The following is a 25,293-nucleotide window of genomic DNA, read 5'->3' as shown; positions in this document are numbered from 1 at the left end:
CATTAAAAGAAGAATAGTGAAAATGCTGTTATTCTGGTTCCTGCTAGTTCTGTGGGCAATAAAGGGTTTTCCCTCTGGAAAAAAAAAATTGTGTTTTGCTTGGTGGTTAGATGTTTTACATTCTTTTACCCCTTGGACTAATATTTATGTCAAACTTCACTTATCCACTAAATATATACATAAGTACATGTTTAAAATTTTCATTTTCTGTGGGCATTAGGCTTTAGGTTTATACAATTTCTTTTAGATTGCCTTATTGTTACAAGTATTATCAGTATACAGATTGGACACCTCAAAATTTACTACAAATTTTGATAAAACATTACCAATAAAATGAAATTCTATTTGAAATCTATCTGTTAGCAAGATGAATGGGGATTTAAAAAAATGCAATCTGATATAACAATAGTCAAATAGTATTGTTAGAATGAGATAGACTTCATCAATTCTAGTCCTAATTTTCAAACTGATAACACAGACTAATAAATTTTGGTCTCTTTTTAAAAAATTATTATTATTATTTTTAGTTGTCAATGAACCTTTATTTTATTTATTGATATGCGGTGCTGAGAACCGAACCCAGTGCCTCACACATGCTAAGCAAGTGCTCTGCCACTGAGCCACAATCCAAATTTTGGTCTTTTAACATGGTAGATAGAAATGGAATAAGCTTTGTTTGAATGTCACCCAATTTTTGAATTTTTAGTTATATATTCATGATCACATAGTAAACTATTATGAAAGTTACTTGTCATTGTCTGCCAAATGAAAATTTAATTGTTATTATGCTAGATATTCATTGATATGATCTAAGTATCTGACAAGAACAACTAAGAGGTGGAAATTTTCATTTTGGGGTAGTAGTTTCAGAGGGCTAAATTCATGGACTCCAATGCTCTGAGCTTGAGAGGAGTCAGAATATTATGGCAGAAGGGCATGGTGGAGGAAAGAACTCAGCTTTGGGAACCTGGGACAAGATATAATCCTCAAGGCCATGCTCCAGTGACCAACTTCCTCTAGCCACACCCTAGCTGCCTAGTTACCACCTAGTAGTCCATTCAAATGATTAATTCATGAAATGAATTAATCTGCTGAAGGCTTACAATTCTCATGGCCCAATCTCTCCACCTTTGAACATTGCTACATGACCTAACATGAGCATTTTGTGGAACATTCACTAGCTCTAAATAATAGTAGACATTCTGTGATATTGTTCAATGTAAAGACTAAAACCTGGGATGATTTGCAGTTTCTCATCAGAAGTTATTTGTTTTCTCAATTTTGGAGGAATCTTTATACATCATTTTTCATAAGTCTTATCAGATGCTCATGAATTACATTTTCTATGTCTTATATTTAAAAACACCTTATCAGGTCATTATTCTCAGAGTAGTTTGGGAAAATAAAAGAACCAATGCTTTTGTCATAGTGCAGGAAATCTCATTGCAGTGCTGCTGAGCCAGTCTAAATAAGCAGGCCAGGTAACCAGGATAAAAAAAAGATTTTACTTGGACACATTGACTGTTGGGTCTGGGGAAGGAACAATTAGGTATGATGTAATTTACTTGTGGTAAATTTGATATCTTACAGTCTCATTTGAACTATTATGGCTTATACTGTGTCATATTTTGCTCATGGTTCTTTTTTTGTAGACTTATGAAAACTATCTCTTTTATTGCTTCTTCATTGTTCTAGAAGAAAATATGTAGGTATGAGCTTATACCCAGGAGTTCCCAATCAATTACATTTTCTTTTGAGAAAGAAATACTAAGTGAGAATTATATATACTTACAGGTCCATAAGCCTAGGGATGTGTGGGCTTATGATGGTTTTCACAGTGATTTTGTGGTCTTAGATTTATTTCAAAAATTATCATTTTATTACCCTGTGAAGAACACAGGATGTAGAGGGAGCATTTTTTTTTTTGAGAGAGAGAGAGAGAATTTTTAATATTTATTTTTTAGTTTTCGGTGGACACAACGTCTTTGTTGGTATGTGGTGCTGAGGATCGAACCCCGGCCGCACGCATGCCAGGCCAGCGCGCTACCGCTTGAGCCACATCCCCAGGCCCGAGGGAGCATTTTTTTAAGAGGTGTAATATACACGTATTGCGGGCAGTAAAATAATGGTCCAATGTGATCTCATATTTTGCCCTGTTAATCTAGTGATAGTATCATGTAATCAATTAAACAAAATAGTGCACTATAGATCTACTATTGATGCTTTTGCTTGCTGTTCATTATTTTCCTGGTTCTTAGGTGTGTTTTGCCTCTGCGCCTATAGTTGGAAATAAATGTCATTTGAGCACTCTGGGTGGCTGTTGCATCTGGCTGCATGATTGCGTGTGACCACGAGAGGGCATGCTCCCTCTAGCAGCAACTGTGGGAACTCTTGTTTAAACTTCCTGAAGAATGGAAGTGTTTAAAAGGAAAAACAAATAAGACTCTGTAGGCACTTTGTCTATGGAGTCTGAGACTGTACCTGTTTCTAAAAGTTTTGGCACAGAATTTGTTCCCAAATCCCACCATTATGTACAATTGTAATACACTAATAAAAAATGTGGAAAAAAGTTTAAAAAATTTAGAAATAAAACAAAACAAACAAAACCAACAACAAACTCCCTATAAACAAACAAAAAATGAAACCAAAACCCAACTGCCTCCTCATCCTATATTTTTTTGAGCAGTGGGTATTTGTTAGACACTAGTTAAGTGCTTTGTATGAATTGTCTCATTTAATCTTCTCACAACACTTCAAGGGAAGTAATATGGTTTTATGTCTTATACATGAGGAACACAGACATAGGAAGGATAAATAAATGTTTACTCCCAATATAAGCTTTAACTATTAAAACATGTTTATAATACTAGTATACCTATGCTTCTTTTATCTCTATGTATCTATAATGTCACTATGTTAGTATAAAAGATAATAAATAATGAACTGATTGTGGCCTACCTCTGTGCCTTCATTACAAAAAGTGGACTTTCCATTTTCATCTTAATATTTCAGACATTCAGAAGCAATCAAATGCTGCACTATTTCAGTGCCTTTGAACCTTCTAGTCTTTCTGCCTCAAATGACTACATGACTTAAATACTCTTCATATGCTTTGTCAGTGTTGCAGAAAATCTCCTTTCTGTGCTCTAGAATTTTGTCACAAGTCCTTCTTCCTTTTCCTGGTAAGCTCAAATGGAAACAGTCTCTTCCTTCTCTCTCTCTCGCCACAATTGCATAGCATGTAGCATGATATTGCACCTCTCCCATTGTACTGAAATTATTTATTCACATGCATCTTTATTATACCTCATCTCTTCTAGAACAGGAATTGTATTTCTTTCTTCCTCTTGATTCCCAATATTGTTTGGTACCTGATAAACACAAATAAAAGGCAGTGAGGAATAAAAGAAGCATAGGTATATTAGTATTATAAACATGTTTTAATAGTTAAAGCTTATATTGGGAGATAATTGTGATAAGCTTCATTTATGGTATTTCAATATTTTTGAAGGTAATTATATATTTATACCTGTACATATAGCTATTTATATCTAATTTTAATGTTATAAATGTTTTATGAAAATAGCTATGGAGAATAAATTTTATGAACAATGTCTATTTTAGTTAACTTTTTCACTGCCGTGACCAAAAGACCCATCAAGGTGGAAAAGTTTATTGCAGTATATTTTCAGAGGTCTCCACCTCATGCCCCTGGACTGTGGTGAGGGAAAGGGGTTTTGGTAACCCCCTGCCAACTGTGATCCATCTACAAGGTTCTTCTATGTGGATTACTGGGACAACCCACTTCTGAGTCATTGCCTATGTTTTTATTTGTAATTGTAGATGGGGAGATGCTCTATAGATTTAGTTACTTCTAAGTCTAGATTTGGTCTCCACAAAATGACTTTCCTTCCCAGCATCATTTTCTGCCAGCAAGTTAAGTTGAATTGTGCAATGTCCTTGAATGCCTTGATGCTTCTATCACTTTTTAACTCTGTGTGCCTTTCTTTGTATGTTGCTAAGGAAGTAGGCTTGTGAGTTTGCCTGTGTCTTTCTCCCTTTGTTACTCCTTCCCCTGGCCCTACCATAGTCAGCTTCTGGATAAATGAATTAATTCCTTCTTCTTTGATCCAATAATCTAATTCCATGTTGCCCAAGTATTAAATTGTCCAATGTTGGGTTTTAGAGTATTTTGTCTGCCACCAACCTCTATGGTCAATTGTTCTTTCATTTCTTTGATTTTAGGGTGCAGAGGAGTTGATGGTTGCTGTCTTGGTCTGCTCTGCTATCTTCTTTTCTTGCTTGTCTTAAATAACTAACATTATTAATATTACTGTAATTTTCATATATTTCTACTTTTTCTAACGTGCCTGTGGATTTTTATTGGGAGTAAAATTTCTTTTAGTACATTTAAAATTTTTTTTTATTCATAAGTATGTTTTTAGAGGGTGTTTTCCTCCTGGGAAATCTCTATCTAGTTGGATTTTAGGAGTAATACTTTGAAGAGATTTTGCATTTCCCTTTCTCAAATTTTCAGGGTCATTATCTTTAGATGAATTTTAAATTAAATTATTGACTAGTAGTCTTTTCCCCATCATAAGTCATATAGATTTTAACTCCATTCAAGCCTGTGTCAACAGATGCCTGGGTTTTTAACCCTCAACTTTTTATCATGAATAATTTCAAATAGCAGTTGAATGAATGGAATAATTAACCTCCACATAACTAACATTTATATCTAAGAATTGTTAATGTTTTGGCTAATTACATAAATAGTATTTGTTGTACCATCTGAGAATATATTTTATATATGACACTTTACCCCCAAATACTTCAGTATTCATCTTTTAAAATTTTTATTCCTCTACAAAATTATAATACCATTAACACTCTTTGAAAACTTAACAAGTTATTTTCTAATATTGTGCATTAAATTATATTCAAATTACCTCAATTATTCTAAATATGCTCATTATAGCTGTTCTGTACAATAGGGATCTCATAAAGTTCTACTTGCTGATTTTAAAAAGTTATTATGATAGGAAGGATGGAACCCAGGGCCTTGCACATGTTAGTCAAGTTTTCTATATCTGAGTGACATATTCAGAACTTTTTATTTTTTTGAGACAGTATGTTGCTATTTTTTTTTCATATTGGCATTGAACTTGTGATCTTTCTGACTCATCCTCCTGAGTAGCTGAGGTACCAGGTATGTACCACCGTGCCAAAATATATAGCTAAATATTTGTTTTTTATATAATGTCAACAGATTTTTATGGGGCAAAGTGAGATACTTTAATACATGTATATTGTGTGCAAAGATTACACTGGAATAATTAGCATATGCGTCATCTCAAACATTTATCATTTTGTGTTGGAAATATTCAAAATACTCTCTACCAGCTATTTGAAAATACGCGGCTCATTGCTGTTAACTGTAATTATCCCACTGTGCTATAGATCCTCTGTACCCATAAACTGTCTGCTTTCTAAACCTCCTTCCTAGACTCTTGTAACTACTATATTATTTACTTCTATGAGATCAATTTTTTAGCTATGTATGGATAATATTCAGTATTTGTCTTTCTGTACCTGACTTATTTCTCTTATGTTTCCCAGTTTCATTCACATTGCTACAATGTGACAAAAATCTTATTTTTCATATTAGTGAATAATATTCAATTATGTATATATGCTAAATTTTATTTATCCATTTATCTGTTGATGGACACCTTATCTGATTTTATATTCTGACTATTGTGAGTAGTGCACATAAGAGTGAAGTTTATTTTTTGGTATGACAATTGAGATAGTTGGATCATATTTATGATTTTTTTTTAGTTTTTTTGAGGAAATTTTATACTTTTCCCAAAATGGCTGTACTAATTTACATTCCCACCAGCAGTGTAAAAGCAGTATATAATTTCTGTATATCCTTACTGGGATTTTTTATTTTTTGCTTTATTAAAAATAGCCATTTTGACTAGGGTGAGGTGATTTTTCATTGTGGTTTTGATTTGCATTTTGCTGATGGTTAATGACATTGAATTTTTTTTCTTATATGTATGGGATAATTTGTATTTCTTCTTTTAAGAAAGATGTATTAAGATATTGTTCATTTTTATATTAGATAATTTGTATTTTTATTGTGTTTTTTGATTTCCTTATATATTCTGATAGTAATTTCTTTCTAGAGAAATAATTGGAAAATATTTTCTCCAATTCTGTAGGTTGTATCTTTATTCTGTTGATTGTTTCCTATGCTATGCAGTAGCTTTGAGACAGTACTCAAATAAAACCCTTCATTTTTTGCATTTCAAAAAAAGAGCAGGTAGATAAACCATATTCTTACTTCTTTTTTGGCAAAAGAAAAGTCATAATGTGGCAATAACATTTTTTCCTGCTATCAGTTTTTGAATTGTCCCTGCATAGTATATGTTTATTTTATAATGTAGTTGCCTTCTCATTTATTTTTAGAACATTTTCATTGCTAAGAGAGCATGAGTTGTGTGTATATTGCTTGTGTGCTTAACTAAATATGTGCTAATATAACATACTATTGGGAAACTATTCACAATACTCTAAAAGGAGCAAAATCTATATAGCACACTGATATTTGCAAAAAGGTCATGATGCAACATGTAGCAAATAAAAAATAAGGTACACCATCAATTTCTTATGAACTTCCATGCTTTCATGATAGGTCATGTAACTTATATGACAAGCATCCAATACTATCCATAAGATATCATTGAAGTTTATTTTTCACAAAATCATAAGGAAATATAAATAGAAGTTTCAGTATTTTATCTTTATGCTTTAGTGTTTCTTGTTTTTTTTTTTTTTTTTTTAACAACAAGGGTGCTCCATTTTGAAGATCACTGTCTAAGAGATCCGTTGGCTCTATAATTTAAAGGGTTTGGGTATAGATTCCATCACCATTCCCAAGTGTTTATATCCTTCTCTGAGAAAGGATTAAGCTTTGATGCTATTGACATGTCTTCCTATGGGTGGAGTGTCTTTTTCTGCCCTTTCACAGGTTTATCCAGGTGACATCCATTTGTGAAAAGATCAGAGTGAATATAATATGCACTTGATCCAAATTGAGGATGCTACTGCACAGTTAAGCTTATAAGGAGCCACTCAATGATTGTGGATACCTTCTCAATCCTCTTATACCCTAGTACTGTGCTGTGGGACACTATATGTGTGGACATCCTCCTCACCATGCCTCCCACCTGGGTTCCAGAATGAGAAAAAATTCAGAAAGGATCCAAGTCAAGTTATAGTAAACTTTAAGTAGATGTTTAAGTTTACATTTTCTGTGTGTGAGAAATAAATGTTATAAAGCTTTGGGGTTGTTTTGGACACAACGTAATCTGTTTGCAATGTGAGTTATTCTAGGGAGAGAGACATAACTTTAGAAAGTTATTATGTTTAAGGAACATGGATTAGAAAGCCTCTTGAATCAGTTATTATTATTAGGAGGAGGGTGTGTTTATGCACAACTATCTAAATTTTGTTAAGTTCCAAAATTAATTGCAGAGAACATAAGATTCCTTTGTATATTTTAGCACCCTTTCCCTATTAATTATTTGGCCTAAATTAAGCACTATGTGGGGGAACAGTATGAATGTTCCTCGACTGAAATATTCAGGTAAATACTATCTTGTAGGACACTGACTTTTTTAAATGTATGTTGTAAATTTGAGGGTGGCTTAGCACGAGGTGTCAGAACCTCAGCAAAGTGAGGAGAATGTCTATTAGATGAGGTGTGTTTGGCTGGCCATTGTGGGAACACTCAATTAGAGTGAGGAGGGCTATTGTGCAGGGGACAGTGGTTGGCCTAGGGAGTAAAGGATATATCATGGAGAAAAGAATGTCTAGGGAAAGATGGTACAAAAGATGAGAGATTGGTAACATCCAGACTAAAATCAAATAAGTTAAAAATAAGTGAATAAGTTAAAGATAATCAACACAAATTTCTTTCTGTCACTGATGTGATAGAATTGTGACAGAAAGAAATGTGAAAATTGAGAAAATGAAAATGAAATCTGAGCCATTGAATTAGAAGTATTACTGTGAATTTACGGTTTTCAATATATGTTGATACAAAAATAAATGTAAGGTTAGGGAACATAGCTCAATTGGTAGAGTGCTTATCTTCCATGTACAAGGCCCTGGGTTCAATCCCCAGCACCACACACACACACACACACATACACACACACACACATACAAATGTAGAAATGGAATGGAAACAAATATAGAGATGAGAAAGAAGGAGAGATGTGGAGGGAGGGAGACAGATATAATAGAAAAAAAAGAGTTAGGGGTGATTACAAGAAGGGGAATCATTTTGGGAGATCCGAGGGTAAAGAACCTGGGCATGAATTGAAAGTAACCCTCTGGACTGGTCCTACATGAAAGATTTAGTTTTTGGACTGCTTACATCTTATCCTTTGGACAAAAAATTCAGATTTTGCACTCAAGTTCATTATCTTCTATATGTGATTTCATTCAATTTTCCTAACTGTTAAGTATAATCATATGTACCTTCCAGAGCTGGTTGTTAATGTGATGTGGGGAGTAAATGTAGAGATAAGTATGAAATGAAAGATGGCCTCCTCTTTTATTATGGCTTTCGGGAGTTCTCAAGGTAACCAGTAGCAAAATTAATAGAGATTCTTGATGGAACTGATTATGAACAGCAGGGGAATACAGAGATCACAGAGGAGCACCTTCCAAAGAAATCAAATTTAAACTTTTGCTTCCCCACCATGCTATAGGAAGGTGGCTCTGAACATGAGCAGGCTGTATTCAGGAGATTTGTGTCAATGATAACCTTAGAATGTAGTACAAAAGAGCTGCCTTATCAGTCAAACATGATGATATGAACGCAATGTGAACAAGTGTTGCTCAGGTGGTTGGCTAATAAGAGGTTACACTTGCACGTAGAAGCGCACAAATTTCAGTTTTGCTGTTGAATTTATAGAATGAAGTTCTCAGAAAATATTTCTTTAATTGCTTGGTTCCTCTTTTCCTTTCCTCCCTATTTCTTTTGAGTTACCACTTTTGTTATATTTTTTAGCTATATTTACTATGACAGCTGAAATTCTCATCTGGTTGTCATGAAGATTGGGCCTCTGTGGCCAGTGGTTTCACATGTTTTCAATCTTAGGGGTATGTGCATATTTATTACTTCTGCTTTCATCTAGTTAAGTGGTAGAACAATTTACCCTCAGGCTGGATTCTCATTTGTAATATGTTTTAAGAAAAATATTGCATGGGATTTCTCAAACAAAAGCAGAAGGCTTCTTCTCAAGATGGCTTTGGGAACAAATTATGCTGAAGTGAATTTCAAAAATGAATTGAAGTCCTCAGACACCGACTCAAATTCTCCTGCAGGTAAAAATCATTTTCCAGTGGTCAAGTTAATTATGAGGTGAAAGATGAAGAGACAGTTAATAAGCAGGGCAGAGGTAATGTTAGGTGCTGTTATATCTGAGTGATCATGTCTGGGACACCCAGGAATCTCTGAGGATTGTGCTGCCTGTAGATAGGAATTAAGGTGTTGTAAAGTTGCAAATGGGAAAGAAAACATCCATAATACTTTCTTTACTATTATCATTTACAGAAAATCAGACGTTGAATTCTATTGTATAACCTTTCAGATATGAATATGTAAAAATGTGTGTACCTATATTTCCAGAACTGAAAGAATATAATACTGTGTTTTTCCTCCTCATCATTGACAATATATATAATTTTTTTTTGAGAAAAAAAAAGCTTATTGCTTTGCTAGCAAAGGAGAAACACAGGCGATTCCTGTTCCAGAGGCTATGTAATGAGAATTGTGATGCATTCTGCTGTCATATATAAATAAAAATAAATGAATAAATTAAGACAATATACATAATTTAAGGAAAGCGTTTCTCCTATTTAGTGCTTTTATCTGAATGGAACGTTCCCTCACTGACCCCCTCATCTTTGTTGGTGACCAATTTTAGGTTTTATGTATCCTAAGCCACAGCTTGAAGATATGCCCCCTGTCCAGAAAATGTTTTTTAACCATGAAATAGTGACTAAAGAGGCTGACTTTATCTTTAAAATGTGAAACTTGGTTAGAAAGATTTATCTTGTATAGTTTACTTATAAACGGATGCAATCTGAAATATTATTTAAATATGTAATAAATAATAAGCAACCATAATAAAAATATTAATAAACAAATTATGGTGAAAATGTTCATGATACAGTATAAAAGAAAATAATGAATCAGAAATCAGTAAATATGTATGTCAATGAAATGGAAACATGCACATATATGTTGTAAACACTTCAAAAATTGCTGAAGAGACATGTGCCAAAAAATTAACAATTCTTATTCTCAATGATAGAAATTTTTGTTTTTGGGTATTTTATAATGTTATTGTAATAAACATTTATTTTTTAAATTTCCATTTTCATGTTATTTCAAATATTCACAGTATTAGTGATTGTGGTTTATAGAAGAAAATTTAAAGTAATAAGAGGAGAAAGTTTCCTTTTTATTTTTCACTGTGACCAAAATACCTGATAATAACAACTTACAGAAGAAAGCTTTAATGGGGATCAATATTTCAGAGGTCAGTCTTTGGTGAGTCAGCTCCATCACTCTGGCTGTGAGGTGAGGCAGAACATCATGGTGGAAGGGCATGGCAGAGTAGAGCTGTCCAGCTGATGGCAGCCCGAGGATCATGGAAGTTTCCACTGAGATTTCAAAGGAAGACTTGAGTGTTCAGACAAAGTGAAGCTGTGTTGGAATCCCTTCAGGATTCCCTTGAGAGGGCATGCATGAAGCTGTGAAAGGGAAGCTGAAGCTGGAATGGAGATCTCAGGGATTAAAACATGCCAGTAATGTGGAATGTCTGCTGAGGAAAGCTGTTGGCTGTAGACGGAGTCAGCCTAAGAAAGCAATCTCGTGAATTACAACCAGCAAGGAAATTTAGGTGGTGCTGCAGAAGCCCTTTGAAGATTACATCGCACCATGATATTCCCCAGATGCTGAGCATGGAGTTATAGAAAATAATATCTGCCTGAGTTTCACTTGTTTTGGTTCCATCCCTTCCTCTATATCCTTATTCCTACTTTTTGGAATGGGAACATTTACTTTATGTCATTGTATTTTGGAAGTATATAACTTTTGATTTTTACAGAGGCTCACAACACAGAGTTTGTCTCGAGTCACAGAGGAGACTTTGGATGTGGTCTGGAACTTTGAAAACTATGGGGACTCTTGAAGATGGACTAAATGTATTTTTCATTTTTTTTTGTGAGATGGATGTGATGTTTTGAGGGCCAGGAGTAAAATGTTATGGCTTGATTATGAGATGTGCTCTAAAAAGTTTATGTGGCAATTCATGAATGTTAAGAGATAAAACAGTTATGAGACCCATGACCTAGCTGGTGGATTAATGTATTTGATGGATTAATAATTAGAATGGATTGCTGATTGGTAATCATGTGGGGTGTGGCTGAAGAAATTCGGTCACAGGGGCATGCCTTTTGATTATATACTTTTTATTTCAATATTTTTATGGATGAATTATAATTCTACACAATAGTGGGATTCACTGTTACATATTCATACATGTACATGATATGACAATATAATTTGATCAACATCATTCCTCAAGGGATTATATTTTTTCCCTGGCTCCTTGATTGTTCTTTCTGCTTCCTGGCTATCTTGAGCTGAACAGCATTCCTCCACTACACTCTTCTTCCATGATGTTCTGCCTCATTCAGGCCCAGAGTAATGGAGAAGACGGACCATGGACTGACACCTCTGAAACCACAAACCCAAAATAAAATTTTTCTACTGTAAGTTGTTCTTGTAAGATATTTTGATCACAGTGACAAAAACCAACTCACATAGAGGAGGAACTGGAAATAAGGATAGAACTTATTACTGATGAGGATATAATTTATTACTGATGAATTAATTTGATTTATCCTGCAGATCTCAGGGAAAACACCATTCCTCACCAGAGTAATTTTGGCTTTTCCAAGCTTCTTCTTGCCTCGTTGCTGATACTTTTCCTGCTGAAGGAAATCTTATTGTCTGTCTCTTTTATCAGTAAGTATGCCAACTAAGTCAGTCAGCAATGCCTGCCTTTCATGAATAGAAGCTATTCATTAGAAATTGACATTTCACAATGATCCAGACTTTTGAAAAATAAATTTTTGGGGGGTTGGGTGGGTGGATAGAGTTCCTGAGCATTCACTGGGAATTTTGCTTTTGCAAAAACAATGGGATTCATCTTCATTGAGAGAATTTGAAAAGTAGATATATGTGTATGTGTTGGTTTACAGAATGAAATCTATGAGTCATCAATTCTATATTAGATTCTTTGTATGGACACATCTATAATTCCTTACTTGTATTGATAAAGCTAGCCTTATTTGACTTCACAGACATTTATATTTTGGGATGAGCAGGTGAACATGCAGAAGATGTCAAGAAATGTTCCAGGAAGAGTTCTCCAGTGAATTTCCTTCTACTAATTTCTGTCTTGGTCAATACTGTGATAACTCAGGAGGAGTCAATTTAACAAATACGTAGATTTATGCATATCTTGTATTTCAGAGTTTATCAAGTTTTCAAAAGTCATAAATATCAGCATATATTAAGATACATGTTTCATTCATTAATTTGGTAATTTGATAAGTAACAATGGCCATACATATTGTTTGCTAGGTGCCTTGTTAGAGAATCCAGAAATAGCCATAGCCGCTGGTGTCAAGACATGAATAGAACAGTCAAAATAACCAGTGCTTACAACAGTAGATGGGAAGTGTTGTTCACATAAGAAGTAAGCACAGGAGGCTGAGATAGGTTTGCTGAAGGAGGAGACACCTATAATTGTGTATATCAAAAATAACAGACATATTATAGTATCAAAGATTTGGGGGAAATATAAACATGGCATATAGTACTATGTGAAAAACTATGAAATAAAGTTGGTTGTTGCAGACATAAGCAGAACTCAGATCATGAAGAATGTCATTACCATTATAAAAAAAATTTGATATTTTATAAAATATTCTTTGCTCCTTAATTAAGAAGTCTAAAACAGTGGATTGAAACAGCTATTTATTTAGCTCATGCATCTGTGGCTTGGCAATTTAGACTGGTCTTATTGGGAGTTTCCATTGGTCCTGACTGAACTCAGTCATGCATATGCTGTTAGGAACCAATCACAGGCAACTTGGCTTTTGAGGAAGAGCATATCCTGATGAGTAATGAGCATTTCCTCATTACTCATCAGGATAGTCTGGGTTTGTTCACATGGCCACTGGCAGATTTCCAAGAAAGAGGAGAAAAGAAAACCAAGCACAATGAAGTTTCAATTTCGATTTAGCATGGTTACTTTTGCATGTTCTTTTGGCCAAATGGAATCTTAAAGTCAGCTTATATTCTAGTGGTGAAGAAACAGACCCCACTTGTTGATTGGAGAAGATGGAAAGTCACAAGGAAAGGGTGTGAGCATAGGGCGGGTGGAATATTGAGGCCCATCTTGCAGTGAGTCAGTCCTGGCCAGCCATTGCGGAATTCTGGGGAAGGAGTTGACATAGTGAAATTTAACTTATGGGGATATGCTTTTACTGAGGTGTGAAAATGGATTTATGAGGACAAGAGTGAAAGTAAGGAGAGGTGTTATTTCCTGAAAAATGGATAGAAGTAGACAGCATTGTGTTAAGTAAGATAAACCAGAATCAGAAAGTCATTGGTTGTATGTCTTCTCTCTTACATAATAATTTGGGAGCAAAAAGAGAAAAAGGGGTGAGCTCTCATGAAAATTGAGGGAAGAGTAGTAGAGGAAGGGAACAGGGTGAGGGAAGAGAGGAGAGAAATTGGAAGTACTAGGAATAAATTGACCAAATAATATTATGAGCACATATGATTATGTAACAGTGCATCCTATTATTATGTATAATTATAATGCACCAAACAGATGCTAATTCATAATCCCATTTGAAACATTGAGAGCATCATTTAAGGATAGTGCTGCTAGTGAAGAAAGAGAAGAAAGGTAGCTTTGAATGGTAAAGAAGATATAATCAAGGAGGCCAAGGCTTGATGATATTGGGGATTAAAGGACACAGAGAAGTTTAGTGTGAATATATATTCTGATCTTATAACCTCAGCAGTGAAAAAGTTATTAAAAGAGGTAGGCATTATAGGTTGCATAGCAGGTTTTTTTTGGAAAGATGATTATTTACATTTTGGGAAAAATGTGTAAAACCACAAATGTACATGTCCAGTGGCAGGCATATTTTCTTGGATTTTAGAAAAGAGGTCTGGAGTTTTGGAAGTCATTCACATAATGACAGCAAGTCCCAGCAAGGGAATATATGCTATCACTCCAGAAGAAGACATTAAGCAAGAAGCAGGGATTAGGATAGAGCTTTGGAAATGCTACATTTTTTAAAAAAGTTGAATGGAGGAAGAGAGCTGATGGAAGAGGATAAGAAGCGGCAGCAAGAAATCGGAGGTGGGAACAGGTAGAGCACTGCACCAAGAGCTACAGAGGAAAACCCAGGGTGAATGATGCAAGAAGGTCATTAGAAGACGACTAATTGGTGGTCCTAGAAAATTACTGATGATCCATTTCAAGGATTGTTTTAATAAATTGATGAAAGCCAAAGCCAGAATGAAGTGGGTCGAGGAACAAATAGGAGGTTAGAGGGAAAGAGGAAATTTAATATCTTACAATAATTTCTCCCAGGGTCTTACATCTGCTAGGCAGGTGCTGTAGTACTGAGATACCACTGTAACTCAGAAAATTCAATTTCTAGGGGGAGGTGTGAATTAGTTCTCAAATGGGAGAGACCTGGTGCACTGAGGAGTTAGAATCAGTTGTGATGAAGAGAGTTAAAAGACAAAAGAGATGAAGAACAATTTTCTCTTGATCAATCTTGGGGTTTTTGAGAAACATTTTTTTCTGTTCTTTAAGATAAACCAGAGTTGCTTAAAATTAGCAAATTCTTTCTTCCCCCAAAGTCCCAGGTGGTGTACTTCCTTAAATAACTTCCACTTCCTTCCTACAATATTTAGCCTTTGTTGGCGTCTTAGGTTAAGTATTGAAGAACACTCTGGACAAGATCTTTTAGGTCCCATTATGATGGCACTGTCATGTCCTCTTTCAACTCTTCACCTTTTAGCTCTTCCTGAGAGATACCTAAGCATTTAAAAGTAGTAGGATCATGATTTCATTGACTGTGGGGTCATGGGGAAAGTTTGCCTGTCAGGCTCTGTCCTATCATGTAATCAGACATTTGTGGATTTTGTTTCTGTGTAGAATGCAAGAAAGCAATGTATAGAGCAGTAACCTAATGCTACTGGAAAATGATTGATTTTTATTCTATTTTACAGCTTTCTTTAAAAAAAATTCTCAGCTGCTCAAAGAAAAAAACTATGAAAATTCTACAAAAGAAATGATTAATACAAATTTGGAGTGTATAAAAATCAATTCAACCATGAAAGGTAAAACTTAATGTGCATAGAATTCAATTACTATAGTAGGTAATGATGCCAAATCAGAATTTATGATTACCAGGGAGATCACAATAAGAAGTGGAATCTCATGATCATTCTAAGCTACAAGTGTATTATATAATTCATAGGGTCTAAAATTCTTGTTTGTGAATTCCAAATTGTTCATGTGAAGCTTAATTGTGAAACAGGATATATTGCTGTTGCATTTATTCAGCCTGTGGTTTTTTTCAGAAATTTCTGTGCAGTGCAGCTCCTTTTCTCACATATCAGTTTAAAAAATTGATGACAGTAATGATAATAGCTATATTATTGTGAGATTGAATTATTTATATTAATATATGATATTTAAAGATCATATTTCCATTTACAAAAACATAAGCATATGATATTGAAAGATCCAGTTTTAACTCCATCCTGCACACAGTGACCACTGTGTAATTAAAAGTATTTGCTACAAATAATGAATCAATATTAACATATTATCACTAATTAAATTTACAATATTTTTGGTACTGGGAATTAAACACAGGGTTTCACACATGCTAGACAAGTCTATCACTGAGCCACCTTCCTAACCCACAGTTCTTGTTTTTTTTCCTATGTTTTCAACTATTGTTCTTTTTGTGTACTAAAGTCCCATGCAGTCTGTGACATTATATTTAATTGTCATGTCTCTTATTTGCTGTGATAGTTTTTCAGACCTTCTGGGTTTTTGATGACACTGACAATTTTGGGGAATACTGTTCTATATATTGTAGGCTGTCTCTCTATTAAAAGTTGAAGTTTTCTAATGGTTAGATTGGGATTATTTGTTTTTTTGGGAGGAAGGTCATAGATGTAAATGCTATTTTCATCACATTATTTCAAGAGTATATATTATCAAAATAATTTTTAATAATTGATGCTGAACTTAAAGCTACTTTTCCCTCTTCCATTTGCACACTGTACTGTTTGTAAAGAAGTTACTATGCCTAGCTCACACTTTAAGATTGAGGAGTTATTCTTGTCCATTAGGATGGAGTACTTAGGGTTGTCTGGAGGAACAGATGCAATATGAATATGACAATTTAGTTTAAGGATTTGGCTTTTGCAATTATAGAGGCTTGAAAAGATTAAAATTTGATCTGGGTAAACAGCAGGGTAGAGACTCAGGGGACGTAGCAGTTTGAGAACAATGACAATCTGCTGCAGGACCAGGAAGAGCAAATGTTGCAGATGAAGTCTAAAGGCAAGTTTGCTGGAGAATTCTCTCTTGCCTGTGGGGGGCATTCTTTTGTTCCATTAAGATCTTCAACTGATGGGATGAGATCTACTCACATTTGGAAGGCAAACTTCTTTACTAAAATTTCACAAATTAAAATGCAATTCTCATTCAAAAATATCCTTGAAGCAATACCCAGAATGCTTGATAAAACTAGTATATAAAATTAGCCATCAAGAAGTATCTATATAATTTATTTGGAATTCTTATGCATTTGAGGTTTGTCTTTTCTATTCCATTTATTAATTTACTCTATTTTTTATATCTGCATGCACTCATGTCTGTTTACTTTATATTTCAGATTATAATCCAATCCCACTTCATTTATCTTGTTATTCTAACTTTGACTACTGGGTGGTCTTTCTGTTGGCTCTTGTGGCCTTTGTCATTTGCCATCAACGTGTTTTTTGTTTGTTTTTGTATTTTACTTTCTGTAACTACAAAATGCTCTAGACTCATGTTGTCTGTTTTCTGTCCCTATCTAGAATTAACCATTCCTATGAGGAGCCCTGATTCCTTTTATTGAAGAATAATATCCTAGAAATTTTGATATGTTGTATTTTTATTTTCATTCATTCAATGTATTTTTTAAAGTTATCTTTGACACATCTTTAACTCATGGGTTATTTATATGTATTATTTAGTTTCAAGTGTTTGGAGATTTTCTGTTTTCTTTCTTTCATTGATTTCTAGTTTGCTCTCATTGTTGTTGAATGACACTATATGATTTTAATGATTTTAAATTTCTTGAAGTATGTTCTGTATCTCAGTATGTGGTCTATCTTGTCATAGGCTCCATGGGCACTTGTAAAGAATGGGTAGTCTGTTGGTGAGTAGACTCTTCTAAGAATGTTGATTGGATTCTGTAGGTTGATAAAGTTTTTTGTTCTTCATCGGTTTTCTAATTTTCTGCCTGGATTTCTTTAATTTTATTAATCTATTTTCAACTTTTCTTTCCACTTGTGTGATTTTTTTACTTCATATATTTTGCAAACTGTTGTTTGGTATATTCACATTTGAAATCATGATAAATGAAGTTCTGTTTATTTGTTTTTATTATGTTTCTGGTGTTTGGTTGGGAAATTCTGTTTTTTTTTCCCTCCCAATTTACTGATTTCTCTGTTCCCTCCATTCTGATGTTAAGTCCTACACTGACATTTTAAAATGTGATTATGTTTTTCAATGATAAAATTTCTGTTGTTTTTTTTATATCTCTGTTTCTTTGTTGGGTCTGCTGTTTTAAAAAACTTTGCTTGAAGAATGTTTGCTCCTTCTTATTAGAGCATCTTTATTATGGCTGCTTTAAAAATCTTTGTTACATAATTCTAACATTTTTGTTTTCATGATTTTTTACATCAGTCGATTATCAGTTGAGAACTTCCTGGTTTTTGGTGTAAAGAGCTATCTTTTGCTGAACCTTGGACATTTTTGTATTGAGTTTTCAGAGGTGGGGTCTTATTTAATTATTATGTTTTTGCTGGCTTTTCCTGATACCACTTCAGCAGGAGAAATGGGCCCTGACACATTAATACCTGATGAAGGCAGACTTGGCTTTTTGCTACATCTGGATGAAGATAGCATAATGGTGCTCATGTGGTCTCCTTTGGTCCTTAATTTTAATAATAAACACACTTTAAAAATAGATTTTCTTATGTTGCACTATATTTCCTTCTTCCCAATAAAGGAAAAGTCTTGAGCTGTTGTCCAAAGAATTGGAAGTCATTTAGTTCCAGTTGCTACTTTATTTCTTCTAAACAAGGATCTTGGAAGGAGAGTCAGGAGAACTGCTCTACGATGGAGGCTCATCTGGTGGTGATCAACAGCAAGGAAGAGCAGGTACTTTCTGAGAGAAAATGGAGTCATGAGCCTGTCTGACTTTTGCACATATCCTTGCTAAGAAGGAATATTGGTGCTGTGACAGATGAAGGCTGCCTCAGCCTTCACATTCCACACCTTATACCTTCTTTAATGTAACTAGTCCAACTTGAGAGAAATTGTGGAATTAAAAATAATAGCTTGGGCTTTAGTGAAAGGATGAAAATAGCAGCTTGTTCTTTCAATATGTATATGTTTTATAAATTATTAACTGTTTAACAGAGAGGGTTATTAAGTTGAATAGGGAAATAAAGTGAAATTAAAAGTCACAGCAATCAGGAATGAAATTTAAGAATCTGTGAAAAATAACTAAATTTGTAAGAATTTAATTTTGCACAAATTTGAAGAATGCTTCCTTAGTAACAAAAGTGGGGAAACGAGTCTGAGTTAGGAATTCATTATGATTATGGATAGGAATTGCTTCCATAGTTAATGAAAATATGATACTTCCCTGCTTAGCTGAGAAAACCTGCACTTCTTGGAACCCCATCTGGCTATTTCTTCTTTATCCCCTCATTTATTTATACAGATCTCTGTGGAAACATCACACTGTAACCTTTAATATGTATAATAGTTATGTGTTAATCAAAAGATTTTTGCTACATTTAAAAAAATTGGTCCATTACATTTGTACACATTGATGGGATTTTTTACTAAATTATTTATTTATTCTAATTAGTTATACATGATGACAGAATGCGATTCATTTTATATTACACATGTAGAACAAATTTTCAATTCACTGGTTGTACACAAAGTATTTCTACACCATTTGTGTCTTCATACATGTACTTAGGGTAATAATGTCTAACTCATTACACCATCATATCTACCCCCTTTCATGGTCCCATTCCCTATTTCCCTTTTCCCTCTCTAAAGTTACTCCATCCCTCCCCCCCCACCATTGCCCTTATAAGTCAGCATTCTCATATTAAAGAAAATACTCTTCCTTTGGTTTTTAGGGATTGGTTTACTTCACTGAGCATGATATTCTCAAACTCCATCATTTATCTTCAAATGCCATGATTTTATTTTCTTTTAATGCTGAGTAATGTTCCATTGTGTATGTATATACATTATCTACTGAAGGGCATCTGGGTTGGTTTCACAATTCAGCTATTGTGAATTGTGCTGCTATAAACATTGATGTGGCTGTGTCCCTGTAGTATAGTGTTTTTAAGTCCTTTGGGTATAAACCCAGGAGTGGGATAGCTGGGTGAAATGGTGGTTCCATTATCAATTTCTCAAGGAATCTCCATACTGCTTTACAGATTGACTGCACCAATTTGCAGTCCCACCAGCAATGTATAAGTCTGACTTTTCCCCTCACATCCTCACCAACACTTGTTGTTGTTTTTATTCTTGATAGCTGCCATTATGACTGGAGTGAGATGAAATCTTAGAGTAGTTTTGATTTGCATTTCTCTAATTGCTAGAGATGTTGAGCATTTTTTTTCGTATGTTTGTTGATTGATTATGTATCCTCTTTTTAGAAGTGACTGTTCATTTCCTTGGTCCCTTTATTGATTGGTTTATTTGGTTTTTTTTGGTGTTTAGCTTTTTGAGTTCTTTATGTACCTAGATATTTGTGCTCTATCTGAAGTGCTTATAGTAAAAATTTGCTCCCATTCTGTTTTCTCTCTGTTCACCTCACTGAATGTTTCTTTTGCTACGAAGAAGCTTTCTAGTTTGAATCCATCCTATTTATTGATTCTTGGTTTTAATTCTTGTTCTATAGAAGTCTTATTAAGGAAATTGGGGCCTAATCTGCCATTTTGGAGGTTTGGGCCTACTTTTTCTTCCATGTACAAAGTCTCTGGTTTAATTCCTAGGTCTTTGATGTATTTTGAGTTGAGGTTTATGTGTGGTGAGAGAAAGGAGAACTAACACCAATACTTCTCAAACTATTTTATGAAATAGAAAAAGAAGGAACATTCCAAACACATCTTATGAGGACAATATCACCCTGATTCCATGAGCAAAGACACATCAAAGAAAGAATACTTCAGACCAATATCTCTAATGAGTATACAAGTAAAAATCCTCAATAAAATTCTGGAAAATCAGATACAAAAACATATCAAAAAATTAGTGCACCATGATCAAGTAGGGGTCATCCCAGGGATGTAAGGTTGGTTCAACATTTCGAAATCAATAAATGTAATTCATCACATCAATAGACTCAAAGATAAAAATCATATGATCTTCCCAATAGATGCAGAGAAAGAATTTGATAAAATAAAGCATCCTTTCATGTTCAAAACATTAGAAAATCTAGGGCTAAGAGGATCATTTCTCAACATTGCAAAGGCTATCTATTTTAAGCCACGGGACAAAATCATTCTGAATGAAAAAAAAAAATTGAAAGCATTCCCTCTAAAATCTGGAACAAGGCAGGAATGACCTCTTTATCCACTTCTATTTAATATAGTTCTTGAAACTCTAGCCAAAGCAATCAGATAGATGAAAGAAACTAAAGGGATACAGATAGAAAAAGAACTCAGATTATCACTATTTGCAGACAATATGATTCTAGACCCAAAACATTTCACCAGAAATTTTCTAGAACTAATAAATGAATTCAGAAAAGTAGCTGGATATAAAAGCAACACCCATAAATCAAAGGTATTTCTGTATATCAGTGACAAATCCTCAGAAAGAGAAACTAGGAAAACCACCCCATTTACAATAGACTAAAAAAAAACCACTTGGGAATAAACTTAAAGAAAGTGTTCAAAGACCTCTACAATAAAAACTACATCATGCTAAAGAAAGAAATTAAAGAAGACCTTAGAAGATGGAAAGCTCCACCTTGCTCTTGGATTGGCAGGATTAATATTGTCAAATGACCATACTACCAAAAGTACTATATAGACTCAATGCAATCCCAATACAAATCCCAATGACATTCCTCATAGAAATAGAAAAAGCAATCATTACATTCATATAGAAATGTAAGAGACCCAGAATAGCCAAACCAATCCTTAGCAAGAAAAGTGAAACTGGTGGCATTACTATTCCAGACCTAAAACTACTGCAGAGCAATAGTAGCAAAAACAGCATGGTATTGGCACCAAAATAGACCAGTAGAACAATGGTACAGAATAGAGGACACAGAGTCTAACCCACATAACTACAGTTAGTTTATATTAGACAAAAGTACCAAAAATGTTCTTTGGAGAAATGATGGGATTTGTTGTTACATATTTGTATATACACACAATGTAACAATATAATTTGGTCAATATCATTCCCTAGCACTTCTCTCCCTCCCCACTTCCCATCCCTTCTATCTTTCCTCTACTTATGAGAACCACCCCCACATTTTTTTTGCTTTGTCCTCTCTAGCTTGTACATAAGAAAGAAAACATGTGGGCCCTGACCTTCTGGGTTTGACTTACTTTGCTTAACATAATGGTCTTAGTTTCATCCATTTGCCTGAAAATGACATAATTTCACTTCTACTTATGGCTGAACTCCATTGTGTATATATACCACATTTTCTTTATCCTTTCATCTATTGATGGACACCTTCTTTGGCTTTAGAGTTTGGCTATTGTGAATTATGCTGCTATAAACAAGAGTATGCATGTATCCCTGTAGTATGATGACTTTAATTCTTTAGGATAAATATGCAGAAGGGCTATAACTGGTTCATATGGTGGTTTAAAGCCTAATCTTTTGAGGAGCCTTCAAAATGATTTCCATAATGGTTGTACAAATTTACAATCCCACCAACACTGTAACACTGTTCTTTTTTCTCTACATCCTCTTCAGTATTTATTATTTGTATTCCTGGAAACTGCCATTCTGATTAGTGTGAGATGAAAATCTCAGTGTAGTTTTTATTTGTAGTTCCCTAATTGATAATGATGTGGAACTTTTTTCCCCATATATTTGTTGGCCACTTATATTTCTTCTTTTGAGAAGAATCTGTTTAATTCATTTGCCCATCTATTAATTATTTGATTTTTTGGTGAAGTTTTTCAAGCTTTTTGTATATGTAGATATTAATCCTATGTCAGAAATGTAACCAGCAAAGATTTTCTTCCATTCTGTAGGTTCTTTCTTCACATTCCTAATTGTTTTCTTTGCTATGCAGAAGCTTTTTAATTTGATACCATCCTATTGTGAAACGTGTTGCCTATGCCTATATGGTGTAGCATTGAGCCTATGCTTTTTTTAAGGAATTGCAAAGTTTTGTTCTACTTTCTAGGTCTTTAATATATTTTGAGTTGATTTTTGTGCAGGGTAAGAGATAAGGGTCTAGTTTTATTTTTCTACATATGGATAACTGGTTGTCTCAGCCCCATTTGTTACAAAGGCTGTTGTTTTTTCAATGTATGTTTTTGGCACTTTGTCAAGGATCAGATTACTATAGATGCATGGTTTTGTCTCTTTGTCTTATGTTCTGTACCATTGGTCTATGTATTATGTCAGTACTATGCAGTTTTTGTTAATATAGCTGTGTAGTATAGTTTGATATCAGGTATAGTGATTCCTTCAGTATTGCTTTTTTTTTGGCTTAGAATTGCTTTAGCTACTCTGGGTCTTTAATTCTTCTGAATGAATTCTAGGACTATCTTTTTCTTTTTTCTAGTTCTGTGAAATATGTCACTAGTATTTATATGAGGATTCCATTGAATTTGTATATTGCTTTTGGTAGTATGGCCATTTTGACAATATTTGTTCAGCTTGTCCAGAAACAGCTTATCCATTTCCATCTTCTGAGTTCTTCTTCAATTTCTGCAATGTTCTATAGTTTTCACTGTAGACGTCTTTTACCTCCTTGGTTAGATTTATCCTTTTTTTTTTTTTGAGGCTATTGAGATTGGAATAATTTTCTTCATTTCTTTTTTCAGAAAATTCATTGTTTTTGTATATAGGAAAGCTATTTATTTTTTATAAGAAGTTTTAAAAAATATAAAAAAGATGGAAATATTAACTACCCAGATTTAATTATTACACACAGTATGTATGAATGAAATTATGACACTCTACCCTATAAATTTATACAATTAAAATAATAGTTAAAATTTACCAATCTAAAAATAATTTATTTGTGAATATATTTGTTCATAAAGTTACTTGTGATATATTCATAGTGTTTATAGCTTAATTTAACAATAAATGAAATAAACAACAACAACCCCCCCCCCAAAAAAAAAAAACACCCCAGTTGAGGTTGAGTACTCTACAGATATGATTTCTTTTTTTCTTTTCCTTTAGGATTTTCTCACCTGGAATTTGAATAAATCGCATGATTATTTTGTGGGGCTTTCAGATCCAAAGGGTCAGAGACATTGGCAATGGATTGATCAGACACCATACAACCAAAATACCATGTGAGTACAGAATTAGATAAAGGAATCCTGGGTCCTATATCATGCCGAAAATCTAGGGTGCCCAGCTCTAAGATATGAATTTAAAATATCTCATTTTTGTTCTGTTGGGCACTGGTTTAAATTATTTTATTATCTCATTTAATCATTAAGAAAATCTTATACAATACACATGATTTCTTATAAAGATGAGAAAGTGGAGTGTGGAGAGTATAGATAATTTATCTAAGGTCATCCAACAATGGTTTCCAAATTCAGGTGTATTGTACTTTGCTTTTAACATATTTATATCTCCTTAATATAAATACATGCTTATTAAGATCATTACAGATTATTTTTAAATTATGATTTAATATTTTTCATAAAGCAGAAATTCAAACTTCTGATGCCATTCCAATATCTAACATTTATATTTTCTTTTTTATAAACATTTATTTTTTAGTTATAGTTGGATACAATTTCTTTATTTTATTTATTTATTTTTATGTGATGCTGAGGATCAAACTCACCTGCACGTGTGAGGTGAGAGCTCTACCACTGAGCCACAACCCAGCCCCAGATTTATATTATCTTTAAAAACATTTTAGTATACTTCTACCTTTGATCCTCATATCTTCTTTGTGAAATATATAGTGCTGTTACTCTGGTTCAATTTTTAGATGGGCAAACTGAGAAAGAAATGAAATTATTTGTCCAAGAAAACAAGAACAAGTAGGCTCTCTAGAGATTTTGCTTGCCTTTTGACTCCAAAATCATTCCTGTAAAAAGGGGGGGAAAAGAAGAACTATATTGATAATGGGACCAGATTGATATCTCTTCATTACATAAGAAAGCCACATGATTGACAGTCCCTGGCAATAGGACTATGGATGCACATATAGAAAACAACCTCTGGGATGTCTTTAGGTGAAATGTTTGCTGCAATAAGGTATGAGAAAATGTTAAGTGATGTGGGCACAGTTTTCAAGGGTTTTGATGGAGGAAAAACTGCATGAGAAGTGGGGAAGGGTTGGTCTGGGTATATTTGACCCTGACTTCCACAAAGTTCACCCCAGCCTATGGCCCCATAACTTCTCTAACCCTTTTAAAAGCAGTGTTGGAAGAATAACCTCATGCTTTTTCTCTGTTTCAGGTTCTGGCATCCAGGTGAGCCCAACAGGGTCCAAGAGCGTTGTGTTGTGTTAAATTATCGTAAACAATGGGGCTGGAATGATATTTTTTGTGCTCATGTTCAAAGCTCAATTTGTGAGATGATGAAGATCTACTTATGA

At 34.0% G+C, this 25,293-nt stretch overlaps 1 protein-coding gene across 1 annotated transcript; it reads left to right on the top strand.

Annotated features, from left to right (window-relative positions):
* Nucleotides 1-9,326: 9,326 nt before the first annotated feature.
* On the top strand, nt 9,327-25,293 carry LOC308658540 (C-type lectin domain family 4 member A-like; the record flags this gene model as incomplete). Its single annotated transcript, XM_081311295.1, has 6 exons — nt 9,327-9,408; nt 12,005-12,121; nt 15,422-15,532; nt 18,490-18,641; nt 23,910-24,025; nt 25,155-25,293. The coding sequence occupies 6 exons, from the start codon at nt 9,327-9,329 to the stop codon at nt 25,291-25,293; spliced, it is 717 nt and encodes a 238-aa protein (XP_081167421.1).

The sequence above is a fragment of the Spermophilus citellus genome, assembly GCF_964194105.1.
Source record: "Spermophilus citellus genome assembly, chromosome: 10".
Classification (NCBI taxonomy): Eukaryota; Metazoa; Chordata; class Mammalia; order Rodentia; family Sciuridae; genus Spermophilus; species Spermophilus citellus.
The sequence above is the reverse complement of the archived record's forward strand: the minus strand, read 5'-3'. Positions and strand labels throughout refer to the sequence as shown.